This window comes from Rhincodon typus, chromosome 18 (genome assembly GCF_021869965.1).
Source record: "Rhincodon typus isolate 14 chromosome 18, sRhiTyp1.1, whole genome shotgun sequence".
Lineage (NCBI taxonomy): Eukaryota > Metazoa > Chordata > Chondrichthyes > Orectolobiformes > Rhincodontidae > Rhincodon > Rhincodon typus.
In genome coordinates, this window is record NC_063349.1 from 52,236,122 (window position 1) to 52,251,226 (window position 15,105).

Below are 15,105 nucleotides of genomic sequence, written 5' to 3' on the forward strand. Positions count from 1 at the left end.
AGCTTCATCCCCTTCTCAGGAACCGTGTGTGTGTGTGTGTGTGTGTGTGTGTGTGTGTGTGTGTGTGTGTGGTTGCTGGTATCTAAATTGGATTTAACAGGTTGGAGAATAGCTGTAGGATTGTTTGTTCTTTCAATTGATGAGTTATATGGTACATATATTTCAATGTGAAATCAAAACAGAATTGTATCCATTTAAAATTATAAATATGAAAATAAGTAGTTTGTATATTTGGTTTAATATGGCTTATCACACTTCTAAAATTTACAGAGTTTACCGCCTGTAAGAAATCGGAATTTCAAGAAAAGAACAAATAAAAAGACTGTTTCTCAAAACAATAAAAAGAACAAAGAAAATAAAGCAACAAGGATAAAGTCTTATGACTATAAGTCTTGGGAAAAATTTGATGTGGTAAGTTTTCAATATGCATTTGTCAGTGTTATAATTTCATGTTATTTCATGTTTGCCAATATTTTATTTGTTTTGCATTTGTCTTTCATGGAAATGGTCCCCTTTAATGTGCAATAGGATAGATTATGTAGCAGACAACTTTTATTACATTTATTGTATTTGTTTAAACTATAGAATAAATATTACATAATAAGCAGCAAAGATATTATAGTTTGGATCTTTCGTTTACAGAATTTGCAATTCACTTCTCCCTTTGATTGCAAATACTTTTTATTTTTTACACTTTCTGAGACTAAAGCTACATTTAACATTCATCCTGTGACTCCTGATAAATGACATGGTCCATCAGAACACCTTTACGTCTTGTTGAACAGGATCTTTGAGATTATAACCCTTTGTTCTCAGTCCAGGGACTGAATGATGGGTGAATCACATTGGGGAAAAAGCTCTGCTTATCACCAAGGTGGAACCTTTTCGAAGACTCTACGCCATAGACGGGAAATGAACTTTGTGGTTTCGTTTTATCTTCCCCCATTTTCCATATCCAACAATGCTGGAAGGCTGAGCCCAGCAGTGGTGCTCCTCTTGCTTTCTTGGCAGGAGCGATTTCTGTCTGTGCCAAGGATCAAACCAGAAATTATCATGGCCCATTTGGTCAGCACCATGTCATGTAACATTTGGATTTATACATCAAGAAATTTAAGATATAAAATGTCAAATACCCACAAACTCCTATGTAATGAGATTTATTTTTAAACTATGTTTTGGTTTTCAGTTATTGCGGTTTAAAAAGATAAATAGCTGGAATAAAGTGAAAGGAGTAAATATTGATTAAATTCATTTTTTTTTCTCCTTTCATGTTAGGACAAAGTATTGGAAGAACTGGATAAAAATGACAGTACTTCAGAGCCTGACACAGAAGATGAGGAAATAGATGTAGAGAAAGCTCTTTCAGAGAAAGAAAAGGTATGTAACAAAGATCTCCCAACAATCTCATGAGGACAAGTGAAATTTTGTTGAATGAATTTCGTTTCTAATGTCGAGCATGTTTTTTTCTTTTAATTCATTCACGGGAGGAGGGCATCGCTGTCTAGGCCTGCATTTATTGCCCATTAAGAGTCAACCACACTGTTGTGTTCTGGAGTCCCATGTAGGCTAGACCAGTAATTATGGGACTTTCCTTCCTGAAAGGACCTTCGTGATCCTGTCAATGGTCATTATTAGGCTTTTGATATCCAGATTTTTAAAAATTGAGTTCAGAATCCACCATCTGCCATGGCAGGATTCAAACCCAGGTACCCAGAATATTCCCTGTGTCTCTGGATTAACAGTCCAGCAATAATGCTACTAGCCCATTATCTCCTCATGTTTGCTTTATGTTGTGTTAAATGTTCGGAATAATTTAAAGATTGTTAATTGGGATTATAAATTAATGTGGTTTACTCTGTTAAGATTTAAAATGAAATGAATAGTTCCTTCAAACTCTGCCCTTTTGGGAAGGGAACAATGATAAAAAGTCCGTTAAAAAAACTCATGCTTTATTTGCTACGGATGATATAATAGATATGCTTAAAGAAATTTAGTAAGAAATGAATTGCTCAAAGTTTAGGTCGGGAACTGGACAGAAAATCACAGACTTCATGTTTGCATTTGACCAAACTGTTCTCTTTGCAAATACCTCTTGGTTGAAGCGTCTGATCACTGATTTCTTCCAAATAGATCAGGAAAGATTTGCCAAACAAAATCTTATCTTTAGCCAGATACTGGTCATTTTTTGCATTTTATGCTGATATGATACTTAACCTTGAACAACAAATCAGCACTCAACCTTTTAAAGGGTCTGTATTATTTGTGTTGAAAAGCTGCTTGCTCCTGCAAATAATTCGTAAGTTAGAAATAAGCAACAAGCTTGCATTTGTACATGGCGTTTCAAATTATTGGGAGGTCTCAATATATAATTGTAGACAATGAAGTGTAGCCACCATTGTGTTATACTTAACGGCCACATGCATTAATATAATAATTTTTAATCTGTCATTTATTGTGGTGTTGTTTGAGGGCTAAATGATGGCAAGGATGCACAGCATAATTATACTGCTTTTCTTAAATAGTTCAATGGATATCACTTCAGAATGCAGGCATGGTATGGTCTAATTCTCTTTTGAAAGCCAAAACCCCCATACAACACTGAAGTACCAATCCAGATTACATATTTAAGAATGAGGTTTGAGCCCACATACCTTTGCAAGGAGAGAGTGTTACCTCTTATGAGTCAAATTTAGAAAAGGTTTGGCCAAGCAGTATTCTGACAGTCAGTGATCTTTAACACTTGAGATTTTCTGGAGGAGCAGGATATGGTAGGAAAGACAAGTATTTTTTTTCCAACTTTACTCCCTGCAATTTTCCCTGCTAGTAAAGTTGGTCATCAGAGTGGGTGGTGCTTCCCAAAACATTATTTCAAAATGATCATTAAGGTACTGTCTTGTAAATTTAAATACTGAATATGTACTTGCATTTTATCTATGCCCTTTGGTTAGGAGGTCCCAGAGCATGAGCAGCCGTTATACTTCTGTCTTGAACTATACACATTTTATAATCCAGAATTGTCCAACAGGATTTAAATGCTCACAAAACAAAGACAGTCAAGGAGCCTTGTTTGTCACCTGACACAATATATGCAATACTAATTAAAGTAAATACGATCTTTTGAAAGCTGGTTTAGAGTTTCAAACTATCAACTAAGACTGCCAGGAAAACAGGTTTCAACAAAAGGGTTTTGCAGTTCAACTGATTTGCGAGGCAAGCATGCAGTGTGCACACTCAAACTGTTAACTGAAGTGTTCTGTTTTTGATAATGTGCTGTCTTTGTTTGCAAACAACAAATCTCTTCAAGTATAAACTGCCCCTATTTTATCAGAATTGATACTAGACGAGAGACAAGAATCAATAATTGTATATATTGGTTATAAAGCATTTTGCTTAAAATCTGTTTCCTGTCATTTCTGTACAGTGTAATAACATCTCATAAGTCTTTGGCTTACGGCTAACCCGTAATACCTCCTTTTACTCTAGTAGCACCCTATATCTTTCAATTGCTTATTTTGCCATATATATTAAGATGGAAGCTGATGCATTTTGATGCACTGCCCAGCTAATTAAATTTAATTCAACTCTTAATGGCATCTTTGCAGCACTGTCTCTTGCTTGGTACCTCGATTGATTACAAAAAAAACACCAACTACCAGCTAAACAAAAGCCAAGTTCTTGAGTTAACACCCCCTGTGTCACTAGATTGAACTTCAGATTTTCTTGGGCCATTAAACCACTGCCCTCCTGAAGGTTTCCCTGTTATCACAGAGTGGTCTCACAGATTTAAATGATTATCATTTAGAGGCACCAGGAGAGAATGGGGACAGTGAAAGTAACAATTTGTTGACTGTTTTTCTTGTTTTATTGAGTGATTTTTCAGCTTCCACATCATCAGAAACCATTAAACTGGAAAACGTTTAGATTCTGGAGCACACTCGCTGTTTATAACGTATCAAAGATTGTCTGTGTTGATCATATTTTAACAGAATCTGATTTCCCAAAGCATTTTTTGATACGGGATGTAATAGTAGAATTGTTTGTGAATAACAGTTCCAGGCATTGCATTTTGTTTGAAGTTATAATGGAACTAAAATTGCCTAAAATCTATTATGGTCTATCTTCTATTTCTTGATGCTGGAAAAGTCTAAACTGATTCCCGTCGGGTCAGAAAGGAAAGCAATAATTCTAAATTGCAGTTAGCACTTGGATGTGAATAGATCAGTTTAGTCATCGCTTCAGAGGGAGAGATGATGTCATTATTATCTTCCCATGAGTGGAACAAATGGAATCTGGTGATAAGTTTATTTGGTTTTGTTCATGACAGGGTAATAATTACTTCAAAGAAGGGAAATATGATGAAGCAATAGAATGTTATACCAGAGCCATGACTATGGATCCATATAACCCAGTCTTCCCTACAAATCGTGCATCAACTTTCTTAAAATTAAAAAAGTAAGTATAGTAATAAAAATATTGTTATGATCCCAGCTTACATTACTACTGGAGACGTCAGAGCCCAGAATGAAATTTAGCCTGACAGATAATATTTTTCTTTCTAATTTTAATGTGGCGGTCTTTCACTAAAGCATAAATGCGCTAGGCTGCAGATTTGGTTTTAACAATGAACCAGAGGTTTATTACTCAAAATAAAACCTTTCTAAAATAGAACACTTTGAAAGAATCCAAAACACAATCCCATCTATTCCCCAACACCATTACTTTACAGTTAATCAAAATCCAGAGAAATTTCCTTCCCTGTCCAGTACGTTTGCCTAACTGCTGTTAGGTGCCTGTCCTGTGAGCTGTGAAACCTTTTTCCTAAATGCTCTCTCAACTGAGCTTTGTCTGGAGCACGTGGGACTTGAACCCATGCCTCTCAGTTCAGGACACCACTAGGGACATTACTGCGCCACAAAAGGCCCCTTTCTCAGCTTTGATTAATCAGTGTTTGAACCAAGCACACTTGATCTGGACATTTTTGTGAAATACGTGCCTTACATTGAAGTAGCTTTTTCCCTTCCATCCCTTCCCTTCCATTCACCGTACCTGATTACGTGCAAGTGACCTACTATAAGCTTAAATAACACTTTTTCTTAAATGGTTTTAAAGTTTTTTCCTATAAAGACTGACGTAATTAATTTTTAAGATAACAAGGTGTGGAGCTGGAGGAACACAGCAGGCCAGACAGCATCAGAGGAGCAGGAAAGCTGACGTTTCGGGTCTGGACCCTTCTTCAGAAATGAAGAAGCCTTCTTCTGAAGAAAGGTCCAGACCCGAAATGCCAGCTTTCCTGCTCCTCTAATGCTACCTGGCCTGCTGTGTTCCTCCAGCTCCACACCTTATTATCTCATACTCCAGCATTGGCAGTTCTTACTATCTTATAATTAATTTTTTAGCTGCTTTACAAAAATAAACCAACACCCGTTTGCCACTTGTCTGAAATCTAAATGCTGAAAAATCAATGTATAGTAAAGTCGTTCATATACGGCACGCACAGAGAATGGGGTGTGTCAGTTTTGTGAATGTGCCAATTGTGGCCGGACTGCTGAAATACTGTCAGCGAAGTTTGATGAATAGGAGAGAGAAGAGCAACAAAATGACCAGTTCACAGTGCCAGAAAACCACCTCTTGTCAATTGCTCGTCGCATGAGGATTCTGGATAACGGAGACTTTATTGTAATAAAGCATATATCTCTTATCACTGCTCACGTTTAAAAGGCATTTAGTTTATTTCTAAAGAAATGTTTTAAATTCCACGTGGCTGGTCCCTAAATAAGAACTGTTGTTACTGAAGTATAAGTATAATATGCAATTTGTTAACTTTCATTGAATTTTATTTCATACTAGTTCATAATTAGTTTGGCTGTAGTGCATACTTAGGTACATTATGAACTCGATGCTTTATTGTTTATATAAACCTCTGCAAACCATAGTTAAAATTTTCAAATTTTACAATGTACATGCTCTATGTTGTTTAAGTCTATGTGTATTGAATCCCAGTGTTGAAATCCTTGCCTTCTGAGAGATTTTGCTAGTATATTGAAGCATAGAGATCTTGCAATATTTTCTGCTTGCACTTGACTTACTTGGGGAAATCCCCATCCTGGTCTTTGAGTCTAGCCTTTACTTAGTGTTTCCCATTCCTGATTGTCCCATTGTCTGTTATGTGAACTGTGTTGTTCAAAATCCATCAGGGAACAATTTCACCTTCCATCATCTTTGCTCTTGTTGAGGTCCCTGATGCATATCTCCAGATATGTTCTATTTCAAGTTGCTGACCTTGTTAACAAAACCGTGACCTTACTGTACTCACCTCTGTATCCCTACATGACATTGTGTGGTTTCGGCTGTGGCCATTATTGTCCCTTTTTTGCATTTTTTCCTTCCTTCTTTCCATATTTGTCAATTATTAGTGGCAGGAGATACTCTTTCTGACTCTTGAGAATCCTTTTGGCTTGTCATTAATCTATCCATCTTTTAATACGCATTGAAAACTTATCCATTCTGCCATGTTTTTGCTCATCTTCTTTAGAAGTGAGTAATTGTTGTCATCCCTGTAGGGAAACTAAACCAAAATAATCAAATTTGCTGAATGACCCCTTGAGTAAAGTTACCAACAACATTCCACCTTTAGCAGATTTTACTTTAAAACTAATCAGAACTACAGGCTAGTTAGCTTAACACTTGTTACATAGACAATGCTAGCCACTATTTAAAGAAGTAAGAACAGGTCACTTGGATATGGTCGCAGTAATCAGGCACAGGCAAATGCTTTTGTGAAATGACAATCATGTTTGACCAAATCTTGGAGTTATTTAAGGAGGCAATGTGCTGAGAATACAGCCGAACTAGTGAATTACTGTACTTAGATTTTTAGAAGGCATTTCATAAGGTGGTAATCAAAAGATATTGCAGAAAATGAAAGCTTACAATGTAAGGAGTGGCATATTGATAGATAGAAGATTGGCTGTATGACAGAAACCGGAGAATGTGCATAAATGTCTGTTTTTCAGGTTTGCAAGAGTAATGATCATTGTGGCACAAGAATATGTGTCAGGACTTCAACAGTTTATAATTCATGTTGGTGACTTGGATGAGTGAACAGAAGGCATGGTTGCCAAATTTGTTGATGACACAGATAGATAAGAAAATAAGTTATGAAAAAGATGCTTAGCTACATTAAAAACAAAGGTGGGTTAAATGAGTTGGCAAAGATGTACCAAAAGGGCTGGACAGGACTGGCAACTTAATATTCTGGGGTATAGATGCTATAGGAAGGATCGAAAGGTGTGGGGGCGGTGGGTGCAAAAGAAAAGGGGAAGTGGTGTTTTTGATCAGGGATAACATTATGGCTGTATTTAAGGAGGATATTCCTGGGAATATGTCCAAGGAAGTAATTTGGGTGGAACTGAGAAATAAGAAAGGGATGATCACTTTATTGGGATTGTCCTATTGACCCCCCCAGTCGTTAGTGGGATATTGAGAAACAAATTTGTAAGTAGATCTCAGTTATCTGTAAGAATAATAGGGTGGTTATGGTAGGGGATTTTAACTTTCCAAACATAGTTTGGGACTGCCCTAGTGTTAAAGCCTTGGATGGAGAGGAATTTGTTAAGAAAATTTTCTGATTCAGTATGTGGATGTACCTGCTAGAGAAGGTGCAAAACTTGACCTTCTCTTGGAAATAAGGCAGGACAGGGGACTGAGGTGTCAGTTGGGGAGCACTTTGGGGCCAGTGACCATAATTCTATTCGTTTTAAATTTGTGATGGAAAAGGAAAGACTGGATCTAAAAGTTAAAGTTCTAAATTGGAGGAAGGCCGATTTTGACGGTATTAGGCAAGAACTTTCAAAAGTTGATTGGGGACGGATGTTTGCAGATAACAGAATGGCTGGAAAATGTAAAGCCTTCAAAAATGAGTCCAGAAACAATATGTTCTTGTTAGGGTGAAGGGCAAGACTGGTAGGTGTAGGGAATGGCGAATGACTAGAAAAATTGAGGTTTTGGTCAAGAATAAGAAGGAAGCATATGTCAGGTATGCTGAGCAGAAATCGAGTGGTTCCTTAGAAGAGTTTAAAGGAACTGGAGTATACATCAGAGGGAAATCATGAGGGCAGAAAGGGGACATGAGATAGCGTTGGCAAATAGGGTTAAGGAGAATCCAAAGGGATTCTACACATATATTAAGGACAAAAGGGTAACTAGGGAGAGAATAGGGCCCCTTAAGATCAGCAAGGCCACGTTTGTGTGAAACCGCAGATGATGGGGGAGATAATAAATGAGTATTTTGCATCTGTGTTTACTGTGGAGAAAGGTATGGAAGATAGAGAACGTGAGGAAATAAATAGCAACCTCTTGGAAATGACCATATTACAGAGGGGGTGGTGCTGGACGTCTTAAAACATGTCAAGGTGGATAAATCCCGGGGACCTGATCAGGTGTATCCTAGAAATCGGTGGGAAGTCATTGCTGAACCCATTGCTGAGATATTTGTATCATTGATAGCCACAGGTGAGGTGCCAGAAGACTGGAGGTTGGCTAATGTGGTGTCACTATTTAAGAAAGGTGTTAAGGAAAAGCCAGAGAGCTATTAGACTGGTGAGCCTGACATCAGTGGTGGCCATGTTGTTTGGAGGAAATCCTGAGGGACAGGATTTACATGTAATTGGAAGGGCAAGGACTGATTAGGGATAGTCAAACATGGCTTTTTGTGTGGGAAATTGTGTCTCACTAATTTGATTGAGTTTTTTGAAGAAGTAAAAAGGGGATTGATGAGGGCAGAGCGGTTGACGTGATCTATATAGACTTCATTCGACAAGGTTCCTCACAGTAGACTGGTTAGCAAGGTTAGATCACATGGAATACAGGGAGAACTAGCCATTTGGATACAGAACTGGCTCAAAAGTAGGAGACAGGGTGGTGGTGGAGGGTTGCTTTTCAGACTGGAGGCCTGTGACCAATGGTGTGCCACAAGAATTAGTGCTGGGTCCACTGCTTTTCGTCATTATACAAATGATTTGGATGTGAAGATAGGAGGTATAGTTAGTAATTTTGCAGATGACACCAAAATTGGAGGTGTAGTGGACAGTGAAGAAGGTCTCCTACTGCCGAGGTGTGGCAGATTGAGTTCATTTTAGATAAATGTGAGGCTGCATTTTGGAAAGGCAAATCAGGGCAGGACTTATACACTTAATGGTAAGGTCCGGGGAGTGTTGCTAAACAAGGAGACCTTGGAGTGTAGGTTCATAGTTCCTTGAAAGTGGAGTCGCAGGTAGATAGGATAGTGAAAAAGGTGTTTGGTATGCTTGCCTTTATTGGTCAGTGCACTCAGTAAAGGAGTTGGGAGGTCACGTTGCAGCTGTACAGGCTATTGGTTAGACCATTATTGGAACACTTCATGCAATTCTGGTCTCCCTACTATAGGAAGTATGCTGTGAAACTTGGAAGGGTCCAGTAAAGACTTACGAGGATGTTGCCAGCATTAAAGGATTTGAGCTATAGGGAGAGGCTGAATAGTCTGGGGCTATTTTCCCTGGAGCATCAGAGGCTGAAGGGTGACCTTATACAGGTTTATAAAATCATGAGGGGCATAGATAGGTCTTTTCCCTGGGGTGGGGGAGTCCAAAACTAGAGGGCATAGGTTTAAAGTGAGAGAGGAAAGATATAAAAGGGACCTAAGGGGCAACTTTTTCATGTAGAGGGTGGTGCATGAATGGAATGACTTGCCACAGGAAGTGGTGGAGGCTAGGACAATTGCAAGGCATCTGGATGGATATATGAATAAGGAGGGTTTAGAAGGATATGAGCCAAATGCTGGTAAATGGGACTAGATTTATTTAGGATGTCTGGTCGGCATGGGCGAGTTGGAATGAAGGGTCTTTTTCCGTGCTGTATTTGTCTATGAATCTGCCTCTAAATGCAGTAAAGGTAAGATAAAGTTGCCATAATTTTAACAGACTAAGAGCTGCTCTTGTTAGACAGAAAATACGGTGATGGTTTCATCTGCAGGTCACCACACCTCAGGCAAGGAGAGAGACTGAAGGAGATCTCAGTCTGTGTGCCAATTGAATCCATGCTGTTGGTGTCATGCAGCATTGCAAACCGACTACCGAGCCAACTGACCCCCATGGCAAATGCAATATAATGGTGGGAAAACAGGAAATTGTCTATTCTGGCTGGAAGAATAAAAAGAAAATGAGGTATATTATCAAAGTGATGTAAGATTGCAGGGCTCTGAGGTGTAGAGTGATCCAGGTATTCGAGCATATAGATTGTGCAAGTTTAATATGCAGGTGGAACAAATAATTAAGAAAGCTGTTTGAATGCTATCATTTATCAAGAGGGAAATCAAATACAGAAGCCAGGATATTATGTTTCAGTTGTACAGTGATGTGAAGGTGCCGGTATTGGACAGGGCTGGACAAGGTCAGAAGTCAGATGACTCCAGGTTATAGTTCAACAGGTTTATTTGAAATCACGAGCTTTCGGAGTATTGCCCCTTTGTCAGGTGAAAGCTCGTGATTTCAAATAAACCTGTTGGATTACAACCTGGTATCAGTTTTACAGGACACCAGTAAGACCAAGTCTCACATACTGTGCAGTATTGATCATCTTATTTAAGAAAAGATAGAAATACATTGGAGAGAGTTCAGAAAAAGGGGTTTACTTGACTAATACCTGGAACGGAGTGGAGGTGGTTGTCTTACGAGGAATAGTACGACGGGGTAGGCTTGTATCTGCTGCAGTTAAGAAGTGTAAGAAATGACTTGATTAAAACATGTAAGATACTAGTGATGTTGATAGGTTGAATGTAGAGAAGATGTTTCCTGTTATGGGAGAATCTAGAATCGGGGATTTCCCACTTAACATAATGATGCTGCAAAATGTTTTCTCAGAGGGTTAAGTGTCTTTGGAATGCTACCTGAAAAGGTAGTGGAAGTTGAGTCCTTGAGGGTGAAAAGTTGTTGGGTAAGCTGGAATGCAGATTTGTGGTTGCAGTGGGATCATCCAAGATCAGAGCAGGTTCAAGAGATTGAATGGCTGACTGTTTCTAATTTTGTATGTCCATATATAATCACTGTAATTACAGACGAATTAACAGGAAAATTAAGTTTGAAAATAAAAGGTAAATTTCACTTTTGAAAAAATCGATACATTCTTGGGCAACAGCAAGCGTTTGCACCACCCCCTGCACAAATATGGCACTATGTAATGGCACAGTTCAATATCCTTTTCTTTATTAATGTGAATTAAGACAAAAATCCTGTCAGACAACAACATTCACCTCTGTGTTTAACAGTTATGATTATCATCAGTAAGGTACACTTGTGTAAGCCCTAAGCCTCTTGGATCCTGACCAACTTGATGGTGCAGATTCCCAGACCACCTTAACTGACCAGCCAAAAACATCTGGTTCACAGTTTGGGAATAACATCCAGCTTATTCATGTCTCTGAGCTATTCAGTTTTCTAAGCTTTTTTAACCAGCTTTTGCAATGGCTCCAAAACCACCTGCCTCCTTTACTGCCATAGAGTCATTGACTCATACAGCACGGAAACAAACCTAATGGTCCAACTGGGCTATGCGGACCAAGTTTCCCAAACTAAACTAGTGCCATTTGTCTGCATTTGGCCCATATTCCTCTAAACCTTTCCTATTCATGTACCTGTCCAAACGTCTTTTAAATTTGTGACTGTACCCACATCTACCACTTCTGGCAGTCATTCCACAAAGAAACCATTCTCTGTGTAAAAGTTGACCCTCTGGTCCCTTTCAAATCTTTCTCCACTCACCTTAAAAATATGCCTTCTAGTTTTGAACTCCCCTACCCAAGGGAGAAGACTTTTGCTATTCATCTTATCTATGCCCTTCATGATTTTATAAATCCCTACAAGGTTACCCCTCAACTTCCTACGGTTCAGTTAAAAAAGGCCCAGCCTATCCAGCCTCTCTTTGAAACTGGCTCCTTCCTCAGAATGATTTACTTTCTCTCTCCATTCACTGCATTCCACTTTTTGGCTCTGTCTGCATCTATCTTTTCACTCTCCAGTCCCTCTGTTTGTAATTTTCCTTTGTGCCTTGCTGATGTGACTTCTATATATATTTTTTTCCTTCCCGTTTGTACTGCTTCCAGTCAAGTGTTGCCAGGTCATAGTGACCAGTATTTCTTATTATTCTGGAGAGGTGCAGTTGTCCCTTTACAATTGATGCAAACTCTTAAAAGTCATTTTCAAGCATTTTTAAAACAAGTTACACTTCCCACAGACATTTTAAATAAATTACGAATTTCTATTTCTGCTTCTGGGTCAAAGACTGATTTAGTTGGAAAAGTAGATAAAATAAGATTTACTCGTTTAAAAATTCTTCCCAGGTTTCAAAACCATTCTTTTCAATTAATGGTTGGTGTTGCTTTCACCTCTGGAAACAGCTTCAATATTTGCATTATGCTAAAGGCAATGCAGAAATGCATATAACCAATTTTAATTATTGGACCAGCTCATTACAAGTAAGCTTTTTCCTCTTTTGAGCTAATTGAGTTTCCCCTTTGGTCATTTTGCAAATTATTAATTTTATATTTTGTGTGTTGCTTATTTTTTGTATTTTTGTTTCTCCTCACCATTTCTTACGCCTCCCCATATACCATTCCATTAACCAGCTTCAAGATCTCTTTCAATGTTGTTGACTTGCAGATTACTTGTACATGTGATGAGATGCTTCTTTTATTTTGCTACTTAGTACTCTTGTTCTGTACTGGCCTCCATTTAATGCTGTGCATCGATTAACAACTTGCTACACAGGGAATTATAGTGCAGTGACGTTTGCAAGCAGTATCACCACATTGCTCTCATTTGCTTTGAGTTTTTTAATTTCTTTGTTAATAAACAAATTGTGGAATGACCCATTTTTATGTATCTGTTTTTCTTATCTGCAGGTATGCTGTTGCAGAATCAGATTGTAATTTGGCAATTGCATTGGATAAATCCTTCTTGAAGGCGTACCTTCGACGAGGTGCTGCTCGTATGAAATTGAAAAACTTTCAGGGTGCAAAAGAAGGTTCGTGATGTTTCAACAAATTTGATAAAAATTGGAAGTGCCTTAAAGCTGTTCCTGTTCTATTCACTGTTTAATCTTTTGAGACCTGAAGTAATATTTGCTTTCTCTTTAAAGCCACCATTCAGATTTTTATTTTAAGTTCATCATATTTGTTAAAAACCTGCACAGTCCTTAAACATTTGCATTCTATTTTCTACTTGTAAGTTTATTTTCTTCTAACACTTCAGATTTTGAAATGGCGCTAAACTTGGATGCACAAAACTTTGAAGCACAGAATGAACTCAGAAAAGTGAATGAGGTAAAAATTTAATTGATTCGTTAAGACATTCCATTGACATTTCAAAGGCCTATTATATACAATTTTTTGACAAAAAGTTAATTCTTAAGAAGATTGTATTTTTCTTCTGACCACTGAGGAACATTAAAGTTATCAATGAAAATTAGTACATTTGTAAATATGCATCTTTTGTCCTCATGAGAGCTTGTGCTATTTTTAAAACATTTGGTAAAATTCTGATATTAAGTTTGAGCATGTGTGGATTTAAGAGAACAACTGGGAATGGATAAGTAATAGCCTGAAAGTTGGGTAAGCTGCAGTTAAGTAAAGGAATTTTGGTTGGCTGCGGGAAATGGACTGACTGCAGCATCCAAGATTTGTTGATCCTGCAGCATTTTCCTTGCTAAAGTTAGGAGAGCTGTTCCACAAACTATTCAAGCAACAGCCTAATGTAGTAAAGCTTACAGAATCATAACATGCAAAGAATGTCCCAGACAACACCATCACCATACCTAGGTATGACCTGGTTCATTGACAGGACAACCCATCAGAGGTATCAGCACAGCCATAAACAGTTCAGATGGAATTGCTATGAGTGTCCTCAACATTAGTTCCGGACCCCATGAAGTCTAATGGAGGCAGGACAAACATAAATAAGTTAGCTTGCTGATTACCACCTAACTCGCTCCCTCCCTTTAGAAGAATCGGTTCGCCTGTAAATTGAATGTTACCTGGAGGACACACCGACTGTGCAAAACCTTCATCACCAAGTTTGGTTCAGTAGCACCACTACTAACCGAGCTGGTGAGTCCTAAGTGACATAGAGTCTAGACTGGGCCTGTTCTAGATGGTGACCGAGCCAACAAGAAGAAAAAAAGTTACATGATTTTGTTCTTACCAGTCTACCTGCAGCAGATGCATCTGTCCAAGGCAGTACTGTTGGGAGTGACCATTTGTGGAGATGAAGTACTACTTCAGATTGAAGATGCCATTCAATGTATTGTGTAACTTTCCACCGAGGTGAATAGTCTAGATTTTGAACAGATGTTGCAACTTCAGACTGGGCATCCAAGAGACTTTATGGGATATAAGCAGTACAATTGCATTCAATTTTTAACTTCATGGCCTGGCATATCCTCCACTCTAGAATTGCCACTAAGCCAGAAGATGCATGTGGAGAGACAAGGAGAGGTTAAGGATCGTCAGCGTGGTTCTGTGCAAGGGAAATTGTGTCTCTCAAATTTGTTTCAATTTTTGAGGAAGTAACCAAAAAGATTGATGAAGGCAGAGCCATAGACATTGTTAACTTGGACTTCAGTAAAGCCTTTGATAAGGTTCCACATGGTAGACTAATTAGTAAAGTTAGATCATGTGGGATTCAGCGTGAGCTTGCCAATTGTATACAAAATTGGCTTGATGGTACAAGACAGGGTGGTGGTAGAGGGTAATTTTTTGGACTGGAGGCCTGTGACCAGCAGTATTCCACAGGGATCGTACAAGGTCCACTTTTGTTCATCATTTATATAAATTGTTGCTGGATTGTGGCCGAGAACCACGTGGCAGGAGCTGAATGCGAGGGTTGTGCCCTGCAGCGACAGCAGATCAAGCGTGGGCTGGAGCGACAGTGGCGGATCAAGAGTGGACCGGTGAGAGCGGGCTGGTGAGGCTGCAGTGACCAGATCAGGCCAGTGAGGCAGCCAGGAGTGGGACACTGCCGGTGGTATGATGGGGGATGGAAAGCCCGGAGTGGGACACTGGCGGTGGTGTGACGGGGG

At 38.8% G+C, this 15,105-nt stretch overlaps 1 protein-coding gene across 2 annotated transcripts in view; it reads left to right on the top strand.

Moving 5' to 3' along the window:
- Window positions 1-273: 273 nt before the first annotated feature.
- rpap3 (RNA polymerase II associated protein 3) overlaps window positions 274-15,105 on the top strand; it is a 47,499-nt gene continuing 32,667 nt past the window's right edge. Inside the window, exons 1-5 of one of the 2 annotated variants that reach the window (XM_048607638.1) lie at window positions 274-411; window positions 1,276-1,377; window positions 4,325-4,452; window positions 12,932-13,053; window positions 13,281-13,351. In XM_048607638.1, coding sequence (XP_048463595.1) covers window positions 4,385-4,452; window positions 12,932-13,053; window positions 13,281-13,351 — 261 coding nt within the window. In that variant the 5' untranslated portion in view covers window positions 274-411; window positions 1,276-1,377; window positions 4,325-4,384. Of the gene's footprint in view, window positions 412-1,274; window positions 1,378-4,324; window positions 4,453-12,931; window positions 13,054-13,280; window positions 13,352-15,105 lie in introns of those variants that run through there. The other variant, XM_048607637.1, reaches the window with a different exon arrangement.